Source organism: Alternaria burnsii (genome assembly GCF_013036055.1).
Source record: "Alternaria burnsii strain CBS107.38 chromosome Unknown 698, whole genome shotgun sequence".
NCBI lineage: Eukaryota > Fungi > Ascomycota > Dothideomycetes > Pleosporales > Pleosporaceae > Alternaria > Alternaria burnsii.
The window spans coordinates 1,889,336-1,913,319 of NW_024066111.1; the positions used below are offsets into that span (position 1 = coordinate 1,889,336).

General features: G+C 52.1%; 5 protein-coding genes across 5 annotated transcripts; 2 read left to right on the top strand and 3 right to left on the bottom strand.

Moving 5' to 3' along the window:
* Positions 1 to 600: 600 nt before the first annotated feature.
* GT037_004801 (uncharacterized protein) lies at positions 601 to 4,263 on the top strand (the record flags this gene model as incomplete). Its single annotated transcript, XM_038929848.1, has 4 exons — positions 601 to 1,091; positions 1,164 to 2,623; positions 3,009 to 3,298; positions 3,346 to 4,263. 4 exons carry the CDS (start codon positions 601 to 603, stop codon positions 4,261 to 4,263), a joined length of 3,159 nt encoding a protein of 1,052 aa, XP_038788120.1.
* An 8,271-nt stretch (positions 4,264 to 12,534) lies between these two features.
* GT037_004802 (transcription factor pf2) lies at positions 12,535 to 14,840 on the bottom strand (the record flags this gene model as incomplete). The annotated part of the gene is made up of 4 exons (XM_038929849.1): positions 12,535 to 13,236; positions 13,481 to 13,934; positions 13,988 to 14,737; positions 14,791 to 14,840. 4 exons carry the CDS (start codon positions 14,838 to 14,840, stop codon positions 12,535 to 12,537), a joined length of 1,956 nt encoding a protein of 651 aa, XP_038788121.1.
* Positions 14,841 to 18,213: 3,373 nt separating this feature from the next.
* GT037_004803 (uncharacterized protein) lies at positions 18,214 to 20,692 on the bottom strand (the record flags this gene model as incomplete). The annotated part of the gene is made up of 3 exons (XM_038929850.1): positions 18,214 to 20,091; positions 20,138 to 20,502; positions 20,551 to 20,692. The coding sequence occupies 3 exons, from the start codon at positions 20,690 to 20,692 to the stop codon at positions 18,214 to 18,216; spliced, it is 2,385 nt and encodes a 794-aa protein (XP_038788122.1).
* An 817-nt stretch (positions 20,693 to 21,509) lies between these two features.
* On the bottom strand, positions 21,510 to 22,424 carry GT037_004804 (uncharacterized protein; the record flags this gene model as incomplete). The annotated part of the gene is made up of 2 exons (XM_038929851.1): positions 21,510 to 22,154; positions 22,206 to 22,424. 2 exons carry the CDS (start codon positions 22,422 to 22,424, stop codon positions 21,510 to 21,512), a joined length of 864 nt encoding a protein of 287 aa, XP_038788123.1.
* Positions 22,425 to 22,567: 143 nt separating this feature from the next.
* GT037_004805 (uncharacterized protein) lies at positions 22,568 to 23,958 on the top strand (the record flags this gene model as incomplete). Its single annotated transcript, XM_038929852.1, has 2 exons — positions 22,568 to 22,752; positions 22,848 to 23,958. The coding sequence occupies 2 exons, from the start codon at positions 22,568 to 22,570 to the stop codon at positions 23,956 to 23,958; spliced, it is 1,296 nt and encodes a 431-aa protein (XP_038788124.1).
* Between the last annotated feature and the right edge of the window lie 26 nt (positions 23,959 to 23,984).

The following is a 23,984-nucleotide window of genomic DNA, read 5'->3' on the forward strand; positions in this document are numbered from 1 at the left end:
ATTGTGGATGCTGTGGAGAGGTGACGGTTCATGTAGGCAAAATGGACGTCCACGAGTTGTCGAATATGGTCGTGGGGTGATGGATACTTTGTAGCTTTTCAGGCAAAACAGAAGCTTCGGGGTTTGGTGTCGCGAACCTCGGTGGAAGTTGCGACACTCAACACCTGCAGTCACCACTTAAGACGCACCACCAGCCCCACGCAAGAAGAGCCTCAAGACTGTCAATACTGGAATAAACATTCGTCTCGTGTAAACGACTGCGGCGAAAATCAATACCGGAATCAAGCCTTTTTGCCTCATCACGCCCGAATCCGCAGCTTGTACAGGTTGCTTCCGTCTTGGAGTTCTGGGCTCCTGGGCATTTCGGCTGCGCTTAACACCACCAATACCAATCCATCAGCAGCTCACGTCAAGATTATTTCTGGACAAACTTATCGCCAAGGAAACTGAACGTAATCGCCCGCGCAGCGGAGATAGCGGACACGGAAGTTTGCTTTGCATATTCACCGTCAGTCGGCCCAGCCAGGTAGAGACGTATCGTATCGATTGTGGTCAGCCACTTGCAGAAGCAACTACCCTAGGGCACCGGAAACCGGAAGCATGACAGCCACGACAGCAAATACCAATCGGGCTTTCGACCTGCACCCTTTCTCCACGAATCCGCTCAAGACGCGTGACGATGTTGTTGCCGCCGTAGGTTCACTGCTGGATCCCCTCATTCCTGGTTTCTCTCCAGACAATGCTTTGATCAAGGTAGGCTCCACAGGTACACGCTTTGATGAGACAGGCGCTCAGGTTGAGGGTTTCGCACGCCCACTATGGGGTCTCGCACCGCTGCTAGCTGGTGGCGGCAAGTATCCAGCAACCGACAAGTTTGTTCAAGGCCTCATTTCTGGTACGGATCCTGAGAGCCCAGAGTTCTGGGGGTACATGGAGGATACAGATCAGAGGATGGTGGAGGCGTGCCCGATTGGATTCACGCTTGCTGTTGCGAATAAACAGTTTTGGGATCCATTGACGGACAAGCAGAAGAAGAATGTGGAGACGTGGTTAGGGAGTATGAACGATAAGAAGATGCCGGATACAAACTGGTATGCTAGCCATTTGTTTCTTCAAGTCTCTGTCATGCTGTATCTTGAGGTGTGATATTAAGTTTTCGCTAGGCTTTGGTTCCGCGTCTTCGCCAATCTGGGACTCGAGAGGAATGGGGCGAAGTGGTCAAAAGAGCAGCTAGAGAAGGATATCAAGCAGCTGAACACGTACTATCGTGGTGATGGCTGGTCCAACGATGGACCTGACACATATCGCCAGATGGACTACTACTCCGGATCCTTTGCGATCCAATACCTGCAGCTCCTCTACTCTAAACTCGCCGCAGACATTGACCCGGAGCAAGCCGAAGAGTACAAGAAGCGCGCACACATGTACGCTCTTGACTTTGTCCATTACTTTGACCCTGAAGGCCGCGCCATCACCTTTGGTCGCTCGTTGACGTATCGATGGGCCATGGTAGCCTTTTGGGGCGCCGTCGCCTACGCTGACCTCGAGCTTCCTGAACCTCTTTCCTGGGGCGTAGTTAAGGGAATTTGGATGCGCAATTTACGTTGGTGGACAACGCAACACGACATCTTCCAGTCCAACGGCATGCTCACAGTGGGCTACTCGTACCCCAATTACTACCTAGCCGAGAACTATAACTCGCCGCAAAGCCCATACTGGTGCATGCTCGCCTTTGCTTGTCTCGCAGTCCCAGAATCACATCCCTTCTGGTCTGCTAAAGAAGAGCCACATCCTTTTGCCAACACCCGCGTTGTGCGTTCGCTCCCTCATCCACGTCAAATCGTTTGCCGGTCCGGCGGCCACACCTTCCTCCTCTCGAGCGGTCAGTCTTGCCACTACGCTATCAAGAACAGCAATGCCAAGTACGGTAAGTTCGCCTACAGCGCCGCCTTTGCATACTCTGTTTCCACTGGTTACCAGGAACTCGAACAATTCGTGCCAGAGTCGCAACTCGCCTTCTCTGACGACGGAGGCGAGCTGTGGAAGATGCGGAGGGCGCTTAACGGTGATTCGCAGATTGAGGATCGCGATGGAGTGCCTGTATTGGTGTCGAGCATGAAGCCATGGAGCGATGTGGAGATAACATCGTATCTGATCCCGCCAGCCGAGGATACACCAAACTGGCATCTGCGCGTCCATCGTGTGGTTTCGGGTCGAGACGTCAAGAGCGCAGAAGGCGCATGGGCTGTGTACGGCGCACGCGAGTCTGACGGTCGCCTCCTCACTGAATGGAACGGTACACTGCGTAAATTAGATACTTCAGTCCCCGAAGGCGCCGCCTCAGACCATGCATCCGCCTTCGCAGCCTCGCCTCGTACAGGCGCAATCGGCATCACGGATATCTACCAGAGCCAACGACAGGGTAGTGTAATCCTGGCTGATGCGAACAGCAATCTTGTCGAGAGTAGGACGGTGCTGCCCATTGTGCAAAAGGACATTAAGAAAGGGGAAACTGCGTGGTTGGTTACGGCGGTGTTTGCTATGCCTGCCAGTAAGGAAGGGTGGAGGGAGGGGTGGAAAGAGGGGTGGGAGAAGAGACCAAGTGTGCCTGGGTGGGTGAAGAGTATGCTTGAGGCGTAGCACTCATGGAATGATGAACGAAGTATATTGCTAAAGCGCTCATGGCGCCGTTGATGTGGCGTTGGTTGGCATTGTTGTTCTCAGTCATTTTTGGTAGCGTCCAATGGAAATGCTCCAAAGCACCATGGTGGGTTACTGCATCCAGAAATAGCAGCTAGTGTGGTGAAGGAGCGCACAGTCAGGCGGCTGTTCTGGCGGCCCCACCAAATCCACCCACATGCCACTCATCGACTCGCGCAACGTTGAACTCGACACAAGCGCCGACGAAGATCCATTCCACCTTTGCTGCTATCGCGACCAGACCCTTGTTTAACCATCTCCCCTCGCCCACTTCTTCTCTGCCCACATCACCAAAACGGCGTCACCAGCCCCAATCCCCGACAAGTCCCGCCCGCCCTCACCTCTGCGCATTGCTAACCAGCTCACGACCGCCTCGGCCATCCTCTGGGACCCCAAGTTTACCTCGCGAGCGCCCCCGGGCAGTCTCAAGCCAGTCCACGCCGGCACTCTTGTAGCCCCGCAGCGCACCGACTCGTCCATCAGCGTCCGCAACCTCGGCGACGGCCACACTGTGCCCATCGTACCTACCATGGACAACAGAAGACACCCCAGCTCCTTCCAGCAGCTGGAGAAGCTTGGCGAGGGAACATATGCTACTGTAGGTAGCCACAATGCACTTCACACATTGCATGCTAACTCGCTCAGGTGTTCAAGGGCCGCAACCGCCAGACGGGCGAGCTGGTAGCCCTGAAAGAGATACACCTTGACTCGGAGGAAGGCACGCCCTCGACCGCTATCCGCGAGATCTCGCTCATGAAGGAGCTGCGACACGAGAACATTGTCCTGCTACACGATGTCATACATACCGAGAACAAGCTCATGCTGGTCTTCGAATTCATGGACAAGGATCTCAAGAGGTATATGGACTCGCGGGGTGACCGCGGTGCTCTGGACCCTGCAACCATCAAGTCCTTCATGTACCAGTTGCTGAAAGGAATCGCTTTTTGCCACGAGGCCCGCGTCCTCCACCGTGATCTGAAGCCCCAGAACCTCCTGATCAACAACCGCGGCCAGCTGAAGTTGGCCGACTTCGGTCTCGCTCGCGCTTTTGGCATCCCCGTAAATACCTTCTCAAATGAAGTCGTAACTCTATGGTACCGTGCCCCTGACGTCCTGCTCGGCAGCAGAACCTACAACACAAGTATCGATATCTGGTCGGCAGGCTGCATCATGGCCGAGATGTACACTGGGCGGCCGCTCTTTCCAGGAACCACCAACGAGGACCAGGTTCAGAAGATCTTCAGGCTTATGGGCACACCATCTGAACGATCATGGCCGGGCATCTCGCAGTTGCCAGAGTACAAGAACAACTTTCCTGTTTACCACACCCAGGACCTACGCCTTATACTGCCACAAGTCGACCAGGTCGGTCTCAGCCTCCTCAACTGTATGCTCCAGTTGCGGCCAGAGATGCGCATATCCGCCGCGAACGCACTTCAGCACCCCTGGTTCAATGACCTGCCACAGAGGCAGCAGGAAATGGCGCAGATGCAAGCTCAGGCCCAGGCTCAGGCCCAGCAACCGCAGATGGGTGGCTACCAAGTACCTCAGAACGCCTACTAGCAGCAAGACGTACACCGAGACGCACCAACGCTACGTTCACGTATGCAGCAGTTCCATCTACACACACAACAGCAGACACCAAGTGGAGATGAGGTCACACGGGCGGAGTATTACCAACATGCGCCGGGTTTTCAAGTGAGACGCGATACGTACAACTAGCCGGAAACATCAATATCTGGAATGGAATGACGTATCTTGCAGGTAAATTATCGTGAAGAGAACCCTATCGGTCTCAAGACGTGTGTTATAAATGGGTGAAAGAATCTGGGTACAACTGTCATTGTTCTCAGTTGCCACAGCGCCCCTACATTCTTCAGGACGCAGTATGCAAGGGTTATGGACGGATCCAGTCGGTGTGAGTCTGCTGCAGCGGCTCTCAGAGCCAAGGTCCAAGCTCTCAAACTTCGAGACACGCACTTCATTGTTATTGTCGCCATACACCAGCCCTAGTTTGGCTAACAGGGTTCTTTCTATCCCCAATCTCAATCTTTAGATCAGGCATTTATCCTTATTTTCACATCTAAGCAAACTTTTCATCTTGCCTTCACTACTAATGAGATCGGAGTATCATTCTTGATGGAATGCATAGACGAGCGTATGCACAAGGAGAGTGCCCCTTTGAGAAGCTCAAGGTTTGGTCTGAACATGTGCACAGGGGATCAGGGCTTGTTTAAAAAGTAAGTTTGTGAAGTGACACATTTGCTCCTCTGTCGCAGATAATGGGATTCTGAATAGGTGACCTAGATGGTGACTAAGAACAGATAGGTCTGGAAGTACAAAGGGCGGAGACTCGCTAACAAAAGAAGGCTACGAGGTTTTGCAGCATCAGCTAATTCATGCGCGTGCCGAGTAAGAATCATCCAGAGGAGCAACATAATCATTCGTAGTGAAAAGGCGAAGGGTTTATCTCGCACAATCCTGGCGATTAAGAGTTTGAGCATGTGTTAGAGGTCATGCCACCGCCAGACTAAAGCATTCATAGTTCATAGTTCATTGTTACAACCTCATCTGCGGTATGGATTCATTCTAGTGACACCAATTCTAACCTTTGTCAGATCCGTCTTTACGGTATGCTTGAAAGCGAGAGGGCTGACTATCAATCGATCAGTGATACCTAGTATCGCTGCACCTATCTTTGTTTTCAATTCACCAACCATCTTTGCGATTTGGCCAACACTCCACGTAAATTGCTCAACTCACCACTGAGCAGCCCACACTTTTCCACTCTCCTTTCGTAGGACACTTCCAATTCCTTGGATTTATATCTCGCCTCCAGGATCGTCTCTTGGGGCCCTTATTCCGTCTCCAAGGCGGCCTCTCCCTCCGCGATGACCTCCTTCGGACCTTCCATATCATGCTTCTCAAGTACAGGAACCAGAGCCCCCGGCCTTCCTTACACTCTTCTTCAGAATACGCATACCATGCTTCTTCAACAAAGAAGCAACAATGTCAGCATATGTTGTCTTACCTTAAAGATCATCTTGTCCGCCGTGCCGTTCAAATCACTGTGACACCTCTTTAAATCCCGAAGCCTTTTTTCTCCCAGTCCAACGTAAATTGTATCTGTTTCTGACTGGACTTTCCCTCTGATAAGCTTCGGTGCTTGCTTCAACCATGTTGCAAAGGCTCACAACAACCTCCCAATACCTTCCTGATAACATGTCCACTTCTTGGATCTCAATCGAGGCAAGCTCGGTCTCGTCTGCATCCAGTGAGTAACACGTCAAAGTCATGAGCACTTGCTAGGCTTACCACGATGCTCGTCACCGACCTCTCTCTCATTCGTATTGACAGCTGCCCTCGTCTGATGGATGTTGCGCATGGCCACATCTATTCGCCCTTCCTCCGGCTACAGCGGGTGCCGTCCAACCTTTACAGCCTAGCACTCTCTTTCAATCCCTCCTCGATTTTTAGAGCGCCAGCTGGAGGTCGCGCACAGTGCGCAGAATCTTCGTTATCACCACGAGTGGGGGTGGTAGCCACGTTGGGCGACCGTGGGCAAGGGTGGGAGAGCGCAATAATGTCTCAGTACGATTTCAAGCAGAAGTTTTCAGCGGCACGCTTCGCTTACCAGCAGAGTTAGTCGTGTCTAACACCCAAAGGCACACACGTCTTGAACAAAACATGGTTGAAAGTACATAGCATATCATGAGCAGCTACTAGTAGCCTGGTTCTCAATTTTCTCATGCCCTCGATCATGATATTGGTTTTCATTGAGTAGAACGTCTGCCATTCTGCTTGCCGCGTGGTTGTTCCTGCCTCTGCTAGATATTCAGTGATTGAAATTTTCTTCTGTGTGACGCTGCGACTTCACACCACAAATACCTAGTCCGAAACAAGCTAAATGTCAGACAACGAATACTAAAGCTTCAGGCAGAGGGTCTAAACTAGTATGGCTAGAGCGTATGCGTCTGAGCATAGGGAGAAGCGAATGTTGGCAGACATGAACTACCTGCTGTATAAGTATCAGGAAGGAATATATGCAGGGTTGCGACAGCTACGCAGACGGTGAACCAGTTTAATGAGTGTGCACGTATTGAAAGCTCGCAAAGGACTTCCCAAGCAGGGTTCGCCAAGGACGACTTTGTACAGATAGTGAGTATGCCGGTATGGATCTCTGCTGAACGAAGGACGTATGGAAGGCAGGATTGGGATGGCATGAATAGGGGAAAGACTGTGGATCGCGATGTGTGGGAACCTGCAAATCGGGATGCCTATGATACAGTATTTGAGAGGCTAGCTATTACTTCTCATCTCTCATCCCGGAATGATGTTTGTCGAGTGACTGGAAGATCGGTGGAGCCGAGTGACTATTTACGTATACGGAATTCACCTTGTAATGTGAGGAGTTTTTCCCAGCATTTTACGGAGAGTCCAACGAGCAACAGTCCCAGTGTGGAGAAATGGGACCAAGCGATCCACGATTTTCGGTGGTTCTGCGACTGGACGGTAAGTGGAAAGAGGTTGTGCCCCTAGAAGTGAATGTATCTCTCTAGTAAAAGCTGATACGATACATTCAAGGATCTACCCAGACCAAGACCTGAAATGGAATGGCGGAGATGAACAAGGCCTGTGTCTTGGAAAAGACCATCGGCAAGAATGATAAAGGGAGCTTCGGCATATGTTGCAAGGCTGTGACTGCTGCAACAGCTAACGAAGCTTGCTCGACGTGTCCAGGGGCAAGACCTGGCGCCCAGGGCCAGTGGACAGCGATCACGCGTCCCGCGTGGTATCGTTAACGATGAATGGCGTATCAATGCTGTGAGTTCTATCCCCTCCATCATATCTGCGCGTGGGCAAAGCGTGGGTGGAGATGAGGTACTAGGTGAAGGAGGACTGAGGACTGACGTGAAGAGACATGTTGGAGGGTAGACGGGAAGAGATATGTTGGAGGGTATACAGTGGGGGAAAATGCGGTGAGTAGAGAGTTTGGCGCTTGACTGACAATCAGTCTCTACGATCTCAAGCACGTAATGGGCAATAGTCGAGGCTAGATAGAGACCATAGAGGCATACACCATTAGTCGTTCGACGACTTTCATATCTTCGTACATTTTACATATCGTTCTGGATGCTCCAGCAACTCTATAATTTGATTGCTTACGTCAATTGCCTTCTTGCATATAGCGATAACTCCCAGTATGTCGCCACTAAGGGTTATGAAGTGATGCGTCTATAGCGCGTCTTCAAGTTTTTCGCATGGTGCTTACCCATGACCAGACAATGTTTTTACGCTTAGACTCCAGGCCGGAGCAAGTCTTAACCTTTCCGGACCAAATCCGGACGTGTATACAAGTCATGCATTGGAAATTCTCGGCGACGCCTGGATTATACTCGTGTATCAAGCGGCATTGAAGACATGCAGATGCAGAAACAACGGCCCACAAACGCTTGGCCATGCCGACGGCGCGGCAACATCGGCATACAACGGCACTCGCATGTGCACATGTGTGAATGATGTCTCCGCCGGTCGGCTGGAAGCATTTTCTGCTTCCATCTTAGAGTCAAGATGATCGAGAATTCGCCTAAAGGAAACGGAAAAAAATAACATCGTGATTGTAATTCCGGATATAACGAAAAAGACGTTCCATGATAAGTGGACGTGGGCGGCAGACCAGGTTCCTTGAGTAGTCTTCTCATGGCTGCTGTGGAGGAGATATGTGGCAAGTTGTTTCTATATTGCGAGTGAATGTGGTCGCCGAATTGAAAGCGGCTCAGCGAAGTAACAATAGGCAACAAGGTACTGAGTTTTACTGAGTCGATCCGTGTATAGCGCGTGTGTTTCCTGAATTTTGCGGTTCAATCAACCATTCTCACTTGTGCGCCAAGTTGTGCTACGTCAATATCATGTTTGTGTGATGAGTCTTGGCGGGGTACTGTTCTTATATCCGCAGACGCGTATCAGTCGGGGAATCGGAACCGAGAGTAATAAATAGAACAGCAGCGGGAATAAGGACGGGTAAATGCTTGAATGACCGCTGTCTGGTCTTGCCATGGAATGTGTGTTCTGGAGGGCAACGATGCTGATGGGGTGTACGGGAACACGATGACAACATGCTTCAAGGAAAAGGAAATATTGGCACGATAAGCAGTGATGTCAGTCTTATCATGATATATGTAAGGCCCTGCGTGGTATCCAGGATTGGCTGAGTCGTACAATAGGAATTGGAGGCTGGTGCAGAAAAACGGGAACGAGTATGGACTCATGCTCTTATCTGTGGATGGATGTGTACTCGACAGCATCAGAAATCGAGGAACTGGTGCTCTATTTCGTATTAGTCCTTGACGGCAAGTGAAAACTACCATGCATACGAGATGTTCGGAATTGATTTGCTGGTGGCCTGGCTGATTTTTTATCTTGGATACGTAGGTAGAGCGCAAGAATTTTGGGAGGTGCATTTTACCTAAGATAGAGCAAGATTTTCTAGTGTCTTTCAGGTATGATCTCCGTGCAGCAATACTCTTATTCCGAGCAATATGGAAGTACTCTTCAAGTGAGGTCGCTTTGTACTTGGGGTATACGAGCATTCAGAACATACGAGGCCGCGTCAAGCCACATCCTGCTCTTACCTTACAGCCAGTTGGAGAATTGCTGTCTTAAGCATGCCATGCAACCACACACCGATCAGCCAAAAAGCAACGTTTCCGCACCTCCATCGCTTGGACAAGATTCGGCTCAGTGCATGCGTCTAGGAAAGTGCAGGATTTAGAGACTTTGCTTGCGAAAATCGAGAAGACCCTGGACGGGAGAAGGCGATCCGCGCTTCCGGATGCTCGGAACAGACATGCGCTTGTGGCACACCGATTGCATCAGATTCATCGCATTGGAGCGGAACCGCGATCACTTCAGATGTTTGATATTCTGGACACAGGAGTGGCGATTGCACGGGAGGAGTCGTTCGTGGCCAGTGTCATTGGCTGCGAGATATGAAGATCCCGAGGTCTTTCGGATTTCGATCGCTCTTCCAACTGCGATTGCTGCGATCGCAATGCGCGGTCGCACGCACGCGCTCTGGACAAGCGAGGATCGATTCTGCCATCCTTGTTGTGATTGGACCAAGCGTTCTTGACGATGCAAAGCTGAAAAGCAAAAGCGTCGTCACGATCGATACCGCAACCCGTCAAGGCGTCGAGGCTGGGATCACAAGACCTTTGAAGTGCAACGCTGGACGTTTGCAGCCTTGCGCAGCGACGGCGCGCAAGTCTGGTGCAACGGTGCGCATGTGCATGCCAGCCACGACATCCCGAAATTCAAGCCGGTGCGCTGTGAGCTGCAAGACGCAATGGCGTGCAGCGGTGCCACCAAAAGCAACTGGTAGTGTGGTGCAAGGACTACGTACGTAGTAAGGTCTTTTCAGCTTAGATTTTTTCTGCCCAGGGAGTTGAGCCAGCGAGTCAAGCCACACTCCGCACCAATGGGAACAAGCTGCAAAATAAGAATCTGTCCCGATGTCGCTGTGGATTCTGCGAAGAATGGAATGCGAAATGAGCACCCGTTCCAGTGTCGCGTGTATCAGTGGAATAGACAGTGCATGTCGCATTGCATCTTACATCTGCATGCCGTTCGTTCCTTCCTGTTCCCATATGATTAAACGATAATTATTTGTGCAGCTAACTACTAGCGAATGGGAGCATCCGGGGATGTAGAACTACCACCGCTTGGGAAACATATGCCGCATGTACAAGCGAATACGAGTCGGGCGGCCATGTTTCCCGCCAATGAAAAATTGGCCCAATCTTAGTCATCAGCGACAACCACATCAGACTAGTGCAAAGACCTGATGTGACCACCTGCAACTTACGTGAACGATTGCCGCCATCTTCCATGACTAACCCGTAAGCCGAGACCCTTTCTTTCTCCAAGCGCCCAGGGAGGGGAAAGAAGTCCCATTTCGAGGAGCCTGGCGATCGGTTCCTGATCACTCGGTGTCTCCGTCTGGGTTGTCAGCGGAGTGCGAAACCTAGCGCGGCGATAATCGGGCCGACGAGAGGAAGCATGGACAGAATTTGAGGAGTGGAATATACCGTTACATGGGAGGGCATGAGTGAGTTGGTATATTCGCCACTTGCTACAAGAGGAGTAGAGGAATAAAGTTTTTGAAGACCATGGACCATATGGTCGAGCGTCAGGACGTCGCAGACCGCGTTGGGCAGCTGGGCCAGGTGTAATTGCAGCAAATCTCAACAATGCTAATGCTCAAACACCCAGTCTCAGACTCAGTGCGTGCGCCGTACCAAACTATGCCCCAGACCTCGCAATACTAACGTTGTACGCGACTGCAACGTACGACTAATCGCGCAATGTCTCTTCCACCAGGGATGATGCAAAGGCCACCGGATGATAGCGAACACTATGACAGTCAAATCACGAGTCCACGCTTACCCTTCCCTTGGGTCACGGTCCATCAATCACGTTGTGCCAAGCCTTCCGTCGCCGTTGGACAGTCTCTCCAAGACAGGAACGCGCAATCGACATCTTCTCGAAGACCAAGCCTCTTCCACGAGGCTGACCCGTCCCTGATCACCAGGGTCCCATCACGCCTCCAGCGCCAGAACCGCGACATGGTCCACCCCCGTCCCCGCCGGCTGTCAGTGATCACTCGGAGGAAACTTTCGCGAAGAGTAGCTAACAAAACGCTCCGACGTTAGACGGGCCGACCCCAGAGATAAAGCTTGAGACACTCTGAACGCGAATCGTCTGATTGGTGCCCAGGTGGTAATGAAAGCCCTGTTGCAGCCCAATGGACATGAGTCGGTACCATGTTGCATATGGGAAAGTCGCGTGGGATGTGGCATGACGTGTGTTTCGCGACTTGAACGTTTTCGACCTGTCTATGTAACTAACACTGGTGTAGTTACATGGACACCTATCATGTTTCGCGATTTGGATTTCAATGCATCCATGTTGTGAACTTTACTGCAAGTAACTTGAACGCGTGTACAATGCTAGGCGTACTAGGTCTCACTTCTCCTTTGCGAACCAATTATCCGGATTCGCATTCCTTGCTTCATGATCTTCATCTGCGTGTCGGTAGATTCCGAGCTCGTGTTGTAATAACGACAGGCCGGGATTGCCATACCCTCCCTTCCCTGGCTGCGGGTCCCGTGGAAGCTACACAGCCGCACTGGTGTACGACCATGTCATGTCAAAACCGGCTTTCCCAGACCTAACCGCCTCGTTCCGACCGTCAATCATGTCCACTCCAAGAACCACGAGTGACAGTGCTTGTCTCTTGGCCATGTTCTCGTAATCTTTCAGATCGAGAAGGGGGTCCGGGCCATGGCTGTGGTAATCAAGCGCATGGGTTGCCCTTGATTCATCATCTTGAAGAGGCAAGCCGGTGCATCGATTAACCCATGGGACACATGTCAATCGCTTAAAATATCCACGGTGGGCTTGGTGCTGCATGCAAGCACCTCCTCCCGCACGTGTGCTGACAGTGTTCCTTCCCGTCGGAAGAACTACCGGAGGATTGACGTTCGTAGCCTTGAGATCGCTGACAACCGGGAATCGCGGAATTCATGTCCTAAGCCCTGGCAGGTGACGCTTCTGGGTTCGTGACGAGGCGGTTCAACGTCGTCCGTGTTCCACGTGCTCCTTTTTTTGAAGCTTTGTTCACTCGATGATTGTAAGGCTGTGCCGATACGAAGGCTGAACATGTACTTGAATGGTCAAAAGCTATACCATACTACCAAATCTAAATCGGTCCGCTGTCAGGACCAGGAATTCCTCTGCGCCGTTGTTGATATCCCTGCTCTTCACACCCAGATTCTATTGCTTGTACATCATGGGGTCGACGGGGTAACTTTGAATAGAAAAACGTGGGTCGTATGCTGTAGCATTAACGCCCATATGGTGGCTCTGCATGTGCCCGTGCGAGGTGGGGAGTTGCATGGTCGGGTGACTTACGATTTGCGACCCCCGTTGTGACATAGGAGTCTCGTAGGGGCCGGGTGTCGTAGAAGTGCTCCTGGGAGCTGAGCTAGATGAGTGCGAATGTGCTGTACTGTGTGAGGAGTCGTACAGGGACATGTCGCCCACATGCGTAGTAGGTACATTGACCATGGAATGCTGGGATGTATTGAAAGGAAGTTGGGCTCCGGTCTGGGCGGCGAGTCGACGAATCAGATCGTTTGAAGGATACGAGGGCGACGTTGCGTTGGGATTCGCCGAATAGTCATCGGCGACATTGGAGGGAAGTGTCCCCGAGCCAGTAGCATTAAGGCCGAGCGTGCCTGCGGGAACCGTCTGGGGGAGGTTCAGTGACCGGGGAAGCGGAAGGTTGGGTAGGACTTCGGAGAGCTTTGCGAGGAGAAGAGGAAGGTATCTAGTCTGTCCACCACGAAGGGTCGATATGAGAGTGAGGAAACGCGACACATAGTCGCGAGGGCCCAAAGCGAATGCATCAGGCGAAAAGGATGTGCATGCAACGACATCAGTCAGACAGCAAGCAATGTCGAATAGCTTCTCGATCTGCAGCGCTGTTAGCTAACGTTTGGCATGACAGATAGGGCAAAACGTGGCAAGGGTGTAGGTGGAGGGACGGACCAGCCAGTTTGGCTAGTCAGGGCATGGACGTCAGAGATAGACATTGCCTAGTGCGGCGCTAGTGCGATCGAAATACAACAGGGATGGTTCCAGCGAGAGATGGAGGGGCTCGAACGGAGACAATCTCCAGCTTCGGGGCTGACGAGCAAAAATATGAAAAAGTGCTTACCAGTCCTACGCCGTGCATTTCCATGGCTTGTTGGGAAAATTGGTGCGAGATAGTGAGAAGGTCCCTGGCGATTTCGATGGGGTATTTGAACGTGAGGGGGATGTCATTTGACACGCTGCTCACAAGGCCCTGGCAAACACTTAGTTGCCATGCCTGTGATCGCAGCCATTGTTGTGTGATGCGAATTTGAACTTCTTGGACTTCTGTGCACTCAAAATATGCGGGGACGGCCTCTGAAAGTTGGGTTTGGACTTGCGTAATCCATGCCGCGCTTGCATGTGTGTTGTGCACTCGATTCCAGAGGTTGATGAATGTGTCGTCTATGATCTTGAACATGTTGATCATAAGTTCCAGTCCAACGGCAATGGGTCGATCGGAAGGAACCTCGTCTAGCGAAGGCGGGTGGATGGTTGGATGTAAGGTAATTGGGCGATGTTTGTGTAACGCATATGTCCTACAAGCAGTTAGTTGCGCGCACTGAGGAGACATCTCGACTTGTAGTTATACCTTTCAGCTATGAAGAGCAGCCAGTACAGAACTCGTTTGCGTGATATATCGAGAGGGTCGTGTTTGTAGGTCTCCTCATCATGCATACCAAGTAGCTGCGCTTGTGTAGTAGCATCCCGGAGGTATGTCCATGCTGTGTTCTCGCGCGCCAGTCCAAAGTAGCAGCCACTGTAGAACCATGATGTGAGCACGCTGTAGTGAGTGGGATTCTCGCGGTGATCGTAGCCTTGTCGTACACGGACTGACTCTTCCAGCAGGACATGGCCGATGCCGACATTTGACATGTGGGCCATTTCTGGTCGTGGTAGTACGCTGACGGGTGGCTTGTGGTTGGCCTGAATCATGACGTAGGCGCATAGTGCAACCACCATACAGTATGCCTCTGTCGAGCGGTCCATACCGACTGCGGCTTCTTGCGCTCTTTGGCGATGCAAGACAGGCTCTGAGGGGTAGACATGGGCGAAGAAGTATTCTATGCAACTCTCAACGAGAGCGGGGGGCATAAGGCCCGGTGTGCGAGCAAATGTCGAGGATAGTGTCCGGCCATCGAATCCAAGATCGGTTGGGAATCCGGCAGCAAGTTGGGCATTGCGTTGAGTTTCGCGAAGTTCAGATAGGACTTTGGCGCGGCTGCCTTTAGGGCCTTTCTTCTGTGGGATGGCATTGTATGTGCATGCAAGGCCAGCAGAGACGCAGTTCTTGCAAGGGGCAGTGCCTTCACCAATGCATTTGACCTTTCTTCGGTGACAGCTACGAGAAAGAATGAGTAGTGTGGCATGTGAACGTGTACCGACGATACGTACCTATCGCAGGCTCGCTTGACCGGAGCAGTTGTGGTAGGAGTGGAAGCCATGATGGAGTGCAAGCTAGTGTGGGAACGTCTCGTCATCTACTTGATGAGGAATGCAGTCGCCGAGCGGATCCGCTGGTTCCTATTAGTACAACAGACATGTTGCGCCTACACTCGGGGAGATATCATCGAAGGTTCCTTGTGTCATTGTGCTTGAATGAATGCTCATTCGCACCTGGTTAACCTGGACGATTGAGAAGCCCAAGCGTCCAAAGTGCATATTAGACTCAACTAGTTAGCATCACTGCGCCAGTCGACATGGGGCTGATAGCTCGCGAGTCCAATGATGCAACATGGAGAAGCGGCCTGCGTCCCTGGTTCCACGGCTGGGGAAAGAGTCTGCAGGGCAGCGCGTCGGACGCCGGTCAAACGCCTACCACACGGTCGCAAGCCATGGGGCTTAGGCGGTCTGGTGGGCTGGACCTTGCTTGGAGAAACATCCTAGGCTGACCGCTGGGCATGCTGCAGCGATGGCACGGGCGGTTCTTGCAGAGCGACGGGAGCTTCGTTAGTGCCATACTAGGGTGACCTGTAACTAGCCGAGATTCCCCCGTTGGGCTGTTATGGGCAGGTATTCCGTAATGGATGTCCTAGGGTTTTTGTGATCATTTTTTCCAAGTGCTGATGCGCGCGCGAATATGTAAAGGGTACTGTGCACTCAAATTGTGGCAATTTTGACATGGCAAGGTTGAAAGGGCTCCGTCCATGACGCTACTCGGTTTCCATGGCGGAATCTTGGGCTCTGAACATTGTACCTGACAGGACTCATGGCCTAAACTCCGGACTGACCGCTTCCCGAACATGAATTTCGGTACTGACTGGGCATGTCCCACGGATGGTAGAGAAACGGGGCGATGGCGCCGACAATTGCTCCATACTCAGAGCCTTCATGTGCGCTTCATTGGCGGTATGGACCGGTGCTTGCCGCAATCGTCGTCATGCCACCCAACAAGCAGGACAGAGCTCATGCATCTGGTTTGGAGGAAGATAGACTGTAGCCATAATCCGATTTCGTATTCGATGGGTAGTTTCAGCGAGGCGCAGCTGGTGATGCGTTGGTAAGGTTCGCGGGAAAACCCCCTGATAAGCGTAGCGAGTGAGGGTTGCATCGGGATGCCGAATTCGCCACGAGGCGTTGTCGACAACTGTGCTTCTCCGTACAGGACAGCAAACACAGAGTTCTTTGTACTGGGACAGTAGCGACTCCCTCATGGCTTATATCCTCTGTCCTAAAGGGCCTTTTGCGGTCTCCACCGTCGGATCGAGACAGTCAAGGTTCCGAGATGCTGCCGGCAGCGATCAAAATTGGTTCAACGGCGTCGAGACCGCGAATGGGAGAGGCTGGACCCGCCTCCAAAAGTAGGTTTGCCACCAGCGGCATCATGCGTACGCCACACGTCACTGCTCATAGGATAGTAATACAACCATCTGAGAGAAACTTAGAAGTTCGCGAGAGAAGTCTTGGTAACGTGTGAATAAGCGATGGTGTTGAGGCTTGTCGTAGATCCGGGGAGCTGGAATTATGTGTCTCCCTCGTCTATGCTCCGCTAGCGGCAGCGCCATTGGTAAGATTCGTGATGCTTGGCATAGGCTCCGCGGAGGACACAAGGCAACGTCACCCGTTAGCATGAACGTGGCGTTCTAGAGCGTGCAGCGTGCATTGTAGCTTCCTCAAAGTATAGACATGCGTTTCACGACGAAGCAGCTTCGATAGCAACATCGTGGTGTGCAGCACCGTTAATCGGACAGCGTCTCCTGATGAAGAAGTCATCATTAGTAGGACTTGAAGAGATATCTTCAGGCCGTCCGTCCACCCATGCTGGCTGACTCATGTATCTTGGGGCGGCAGATCAAGAACTGCATACGGCAATACGTCCGTTGTGTTGTTGTCGCATGCGTTTGACGAAGAACGTTGAGAATCCTCGGGAGTCAGTGCCTTGAGCTCAGACTGCCGTCTCTCGAAGTGGTCTCTTGATTGTAGCATTAAATCGGTACTTTACAAGCGTCATAGTAAAAGCAGCTCATGGTTGTATCACCGGATGTTTGTCTATCACCGCACGAAATCAGTCTTGGTATGCCAATAGATGATCATGTACTTACCTGGGTACTTTGCTCGGCCGAACCGAGAAAAATGGTCGAGCTACATCTTGCATCCTGAATACCTTGCTCGACATTGACTTACTGTAGTCTGCGTTCTCGAGCTTGGTTGGTTTTATTCCAGAAACTTGATCCGGGGACCTTGGACAGTTTCGATATTTACCAAGTACCTGCGTGAGGTTTCTTGTATAGAGTGATTGAGTGCGTACGTGTGTCTTGGGTGATGTTGTAGCGAGAGATGAGGACAGCTTACCATGCTGCGCCTGAAGTAGCCATCTCCATGCTCAACCATGGTACCTAGGTAGTCATGATGATATCCAACCAAGGTACTTAGGTGTTATGGTAACAACAGACTTTGCAATGGCTGTGCGATGACTTGTTTGAATAAGTCATACAGTGTCGAATTATCAGTATCATGATGTATGTATAAAGACACCATTATGTTCGCGAGAGGACGCCCTATACGTTATTCTGGGGTCCAGCTTATTTTTTTTTGGATGAAGACTTAGGCGTACCTTAACTCTCACAAATTTCCCATTCACGAAGCACTCTTACTCGAACCCAAAGCACCGATTCGGGCATCATTTCGCCAATGCTAGGCTCAAACAAAAAGCGGAATGTTTCTCATGACATCAAAAAAAGCAAATGTCGAGGCATGGAAGTAATCTAGAACACCAAATACTTTCATCATAACCTCCAGCCTAGAGTATACATGCTAATTCCCAACGATAAGGCCTACCAGTGCTCGATCTTCTGTACAATATTTTGGCCGTCATCGATCTTAGTGCCGTTAACTTGATTAGTACCTGCTCATGTCACCACAGCTTCTACAATACCCTACCATTATGCAATCTTTCGTCGACACGAGCAAGATCAGACCCTTCGAGAACAGAGCACATGGTCTGCTGACGTATGACTATCCACCTACGATTAGCTACTATACGGCTAGTCAAGTTTTGTGGTATAATTTGTTGATCATGGCCTTAGTTGCCAGTGGCGCGTTGCAATACGATGTGTGTCAAGATGCATCGTCCATCAAGTTGCAACATAAAATCAGCAAAGACGAATACTTATACTACACCGAAGCGCAGATGGATACATGTATATAAAAGCTATGCTCAATCTATTTACGCATCATCACCAGCAGCATGTGATGCTCATGACGCTGAATCTGCGGCAAGGTTAAACGGCCAAAATTTGATATCCAGAACGCCAGAGAAAATGCAACTCGCGATATCATCCTTTGATACCTTTGTTCCTCATCACCATCAGACAGTCGTTATGAAAACTCAACGCGACTTCCTCCTAACCTAGCTTGCTTAGCCTGTGCGCGCTCTGCTCTCCGCCTGCGCCTGTTGGAATCGTAATTACTAAGGTCCGTTTCCGTGCCATTGCCGTAGATAGGACTACCGCTCAAAACAGTGTCCGCCGCTGGGATCGGCGGAGGAGGTGGGATGTTGCCGTAGTCCGGAGATAGGTTTTGGTTGTTACCGAACATCGGTGGTGGACCTGGTGGAGGAGGAGGAATGTTGGCCTCGGGCATGCGTAAGGTGCTCGAACTAGGCATGGGCATAGGCGGAGGCACTCCAGATTGCTGTGCCATCTCTTGTGCTTGTGCTGCCTCCATGGCTTCCGTCCTGCGCCAGCGGTCTCCTCCAACGCCACTCAGTGAACTGACACTACCAGCGCGGTTCTTTCGACGGTCCTTCCTCCTTGCCTCACGTTCTGCTGCTGCTTCTTCTTCGTTTAGTCGTCGTAGGGTGACATGTCGACCGTCATTGTGCATCTTGACTTTCACCGATACAGGAGGAGATGCCACGTCGTCTCTACTACCGCGGCGCTCCTTCTTCGAAGGTGATCCAGCAGAAGTCACCGTGCCTGCTGCAGCCGCACCAGCGGGCAGCACAGGATTGTCTCCGGTGCGACGTCGGCTATGGTGACGGCCTCCAGGAGAGTCATAGGCTTCGGATCCAGAGTCGGACAGGACACTATATACACCAGCGCGAGGAGGACGACTAGGGTTGGGCGTGACGGTAGACTCCATAGGTCGGGGTGGACGTGGTGCCACTGAAGGTGTAATCCCGGTCATGTCGCTGTCAGACAGAATAGTAGATGGCGGTCTGTTGCCTCTCCTCGGCGTTCCATCGCCCGTGTATTTCTTACGACGTTGGCTGTTCATGCGAGCGATGCGTTCTTCTTCTTCATCCTGTTGCCTCATCTCTTCCACACGCTCGTCTTCCTTCTTCTTACTGCGTCTGCTCAGAGAATGCTTCAGGAAACCAACCACACCAAGCGAAGCGACTCCTTCCTTAAGTCCATATGATCGATCCCTAGGTCTCATCTCGGTCTCTTCGCTAAGACTGGTCCGACTATCGAAAGAGTCGATCGATGTTACACTTCCAGCTGGACGATGACCACTCCGTAGATTACTTCCAGACATTGCCGATGCTTGCGGATTGTCACGACGCCAGTTGTCTCGACGGTTTGCCGGAGACTCAGGCGCTCTTCCTTCTTCAAGTCTAGAAAGGTCGGTCTGAGTGACTTCGGAGGGTTCAATTGGGCGGCTGTAACTGAAGTCGCTTCCTGTCTCTGTTGGAGGATGCTTTGGCTTGCGAGTGAACAGCTTCTTCACGGCGAAGATGCCCCCAGCCGCGGCACCGGCCCCTAAAAGACGGTCTTTCCATGTGGAACCCTTGTTGCGATCACCACCGTATTTTTCGTCGCTCAGGTAGGATTCCGTGAACTCAGAATCGGCGACACGAGAACGTGAATCACGCCGAGAACGAGAGCCAGGACGTGAACTGATCACTGTACCGCCACGTCGGCTGCGAGTACGGCTTCGAGATCTTCTTGACCCCAATGCGGCTAATCCTGCACCGGCTGCACCGGCTGCTGCAAGCTTTCCAGCGCCAGGCCCTCTACTCGTCCGCCGGCTTCTCCTGGTACTGTAGGTCATATCGGTTACGTATGTGCTACGATCATCAAAGTCCATCTCTGGTTGGGTCCTGTACGAAAGGACGAAGTAGAGGACCACTAGGATGAACGTCCATATGGCAAAAAGGATGAACAAAGCTAGCGGTGATCCATAGAGAGTCAAACCCAGGGGAACCTGGGCAATTCCAAGGAGTGCGATAGTACGGCCTAGCCATTGGTGGATCTGGACATGTCAGTAATTGTTGAGATGACTCGTGTCTTGTACATACCATAAGTTTGAGAGGAATCTTGAACCGTTCCTTGCCCTTCTCTAGTCTGTGTATGACAGAGCCACCTAGAGCTTGCACCATGACAAGAGTATATAGCGCAACGCCAATGCCGTGATGCGGGTTGGTCAGGGATCTTTCGAGGCCGACAGCCTGGAAGCTGCAGATGATGGCAGCAGTTGAGAGAAGAACTGCCAGCACTTGCAACCAGATGTGGACTCGCAATGCGGTTCGCGGGTTCCGATGGTAGAAGCTAGCCATAAAGATAGCTGCCGGTATCACGAATAGGAAAGCAATGGCAGCTAAAACGCCGTGCGCTGTGATGAGAGCCTTGTAGCCGGCCATGCTACGGAAACGATTGCCCATGCCTACAAGGTCAGCGGATACATTCTTCTTCTAAGGGCGTGTCTTCTCACCATTCAATCGCATCGTCTCAAAGTTTGGGCCTTGCAAGTTGGGCAGCAGAAAAGTGTTGCGCTGCGAATCCCATGTTCCGTCTCCCACGTGCATTGTGGCCGAGTCGTAGACACTCGACCCCGGATCCGAAAGTCCAGACATTGTTGCGGCGAAGACTCGTTTCCAGATCAAAGGCGAATTCGTTCAGAAATAGTCGTGAGATAGATGCGTAAGTCGTTAAACACACCAGGCTGACGGACGAGGTAACGACAGAAAACCGGAATCTCGCTAACAACGCAGGCAAGCAACGATGAACTGGAAACAGAGAGTCGTAACGTCGTGACAGGCGTAATAATAGCGAATGTGAGCCTTGCGCCGTAGAGCAATTACACGCAGGCTGAGACCAGGCGGTGGTGTGGTAGTGTAGAGCGTGTCCGTGTGGACAGCTCACGGTGGTGGGGGAACGTCAGCTCCTGTCGCCACCGTACGGTTCGACGTCGTCTGGGCGAAGAGGTTTGCGAGGAATGCAGGTTGCGAAATCTTGTCCAAAGCAATGCAGCTGCAGATGTCACGAAAGGATGGAATCGGTAGCCAGCTCAACTAGCTCGTCGAGGGATCCACCTGCGCCTATGTTTATGGGTCGAATGGCCTGGCAACGTAATCGATAGGTCTCTGGCGGTGAGTGGCTGGGGCTGGCCAACCACAACGCCCCAAACCCCTGCACCCAGCCGCCCAGATTATGTTTCAACGCGAATTTCTGGTTTTCGAGGCCGATTAGCTCGCGCGTCCCTTGAACCGCGATGCGTTGGCAATGAGGCGAACGGGCACTAGGACTTTTAGGCTTGTCGGCATGTTCAACCCCGTGTTCGCAGGTGCATTAGGAAGGAGACTGTGCAAGGAGAAAAATTTGTTCCAAGTGGTATCTCGAGTCCGTAACGCCGGGAGAGACACATCACATACACGCTCATCACAAAAGACGTCATCCTTCAACCTCCAGCATTTCCCTTAGCGCCTTTTCAGACGCTCGGAGCCATCTGCCTCTCTCCTCGAGCTCATCTCCGATCCCACCGCCTTCTTCCTTCCGTCTCCGGGCCTCTTTGGCTGCCGCTACGGTTCCCTGTTTCTGTGTCTCTAGTGGTCTCAGCTCACGCTCGAGCTTCTCCAAGTCTCTGGTCCGGTTTGGGATGGTAGCTTGGAGACTTGCTATTTGCGCATTCAGGGCTGCGAGTTCCGCTTCTCGTTCGCTGAGTACTCGCTGAGTTTCAGGAAGTGGCAGAGACAACTCAGGGTTCTTTGCTACTGGTGTTTGGTCGTTCTTCAACTGCGCAAGTCTCGCCTCGAGGCCTGCAATCTCGGCTGGAAGTGACTCAAGCTGTTGTGTGCGTAGTTGCAGCCCCTCGTAGCGCAACGCAAGCTCTTTTCCCTTGTCCTCCAGCTGCTTCAAGATCTCGGCTACTTCTAATTTGCGCTCCTTGAGCTCTGCTTTCAGAGCCAGTATCTCTCTCTCCTTCTCATCGTTCTCCGGAGCCTCGACTAAGCGGGGTGGGTTTTCCGTTATGCTGCGCAGGAACTTCTCTTTGGTGACCTGTTCGACATAGCTGAAGCGTAGTTTGCTGAAGAGTTCCTGCATCCTTGGTCAGACGTGAATTCTTGGTAGGGTCGCGGAAAAACAAACTTTGTAGTGGAGCAGATCAGCTTCAAGGGCTGCCGGGTGGGTGTCGCCGTTCTGTTCGCTGTCCTCTGATGCTGCAGAATTGCGCTTCTTCTCAGCCTGTGGGAGATCCTTTGGCGATAATGTTTCGGCAATCGCCAGAAGCTTCAGCGACTTGGATTGCTGTAACTGTTCCAGGACTGATTCCGGTATTGGCGGTGCCGATTTTCGTTTAGGTCCCATGTTGCTCGTCGTATGTATGTTAATTTGTAGAGGGATTGAATGTTTGTTTGGGCAATCGCGACTGCCCGCGTAGGGCTGAGTTCCCCGCGGCGACTACCGCATGCAGCTAGCCCGGCCCGTCGCATGGCCCGGAATGATTTCACATGGCCGTCCAGGGTTCTCGGGAGCCCAGACTTCAGCGACTCTTCCATCCACCCACACAACAGCCGCCGGTAATGGCGCGCGACATAGATGACGATGCATACGTTGCAGAACTACTCAAGCAAGATGCGAAGAAGGTCACAAAGACATATGAGCTTGTTGGCATCGATGCCTTCAATCCGAGGAGGTGCGTTACAAGCTTCCGTACCCACGATGCCGTTGCATACGCGTTGAAAGTACACAAGCACTCGTTTGCGGGATTTCTCAGGCTCACATCCACAGGATGAATTCTCGCGCGCCGAGACCGAACAAGAACTTTTTGCAACACCTCATTCGCCAGACTGATAGCCACAATACTGCGCTCCTTGCGAAAGAGGCGGAGGAGTCACGCGCCCGGCTTAGGAAGATGGACCGCGACCGGAAAAGGGCGGGCGGTCGCGAAGAAGACAATGGCAGAGGCCCCGAAGGACGGCTGACCACAGCAGCAAGCGACAGTAACGGCCCTGACGCAACGCCACGCAGACGGCGAGACCGAAGTGAGGATAAGAGCAGGCATAGGAGAGAGCATAGAAACAGGGAACGGGATGCTTCGGCGGGTGCATCATCCCGTCGACATCGAGACAGAAGTGGAGATGAGTATCGGCATAAGAGAAGACATGATAGTGAAGAGGAAGACCGTTCCCGTCGGAAACGGATACGATCGAGGACTCCCCGAGACAAATCGCGCAAGGACAAGTACAATGAAGAGCAAGAGCGTTGGAGACCTCGAAGGAGAGACGACACCGAGTGCAAGCAAACAAGGCACAGGTCGTATTCTAGAACATCTTCGCCATCACGGTCACGGCATAGCGAAAGACATAGGAGACGTAGTAGGCATCGAGACCGAACTCGTTCTCGAAGTCCAAAGCAGAAGCACACTAACACCAATTCGCATGAGTACGACCGACGTTCCAATAAACGACCCGCCTCCCCAGCATCCGACTCTGATCCCCTCGAAGCTATCGTAGGCCCAATTCCACCACCTTGTGAACCCACCGTACGTTCCAAAGGACGTGGTGCTTACAAAGCAAATAACATGGGCATCGAATCGCGATTCTCTTCCACCTACGACCCCTCCACAGACGTTTGCGTAACCTCCGATGTGGAAGACGACTGGGGTGATGCTCTGGAAGCCTTGCGCGACCGTACCCGCTGGCAGCAACAAGGCGGTGATCGACTCAAGGCCGCAGGATTCACAGACGCGCAGGTGAAGAAGTGGGAAAGAGGAGACACACAGAATGAGGAGGATGTGGTGTGGACAAGCAAGGGCCAGGCGAGGGAGTGGGATCGAGGCAAGGTCTTGGATGAAGACGGAGATGTCGAGCTCAAGGCTGATTTTGGGCGGCTGAAGTGAGATTTTGAGCTGGCAGGAATGTGGAT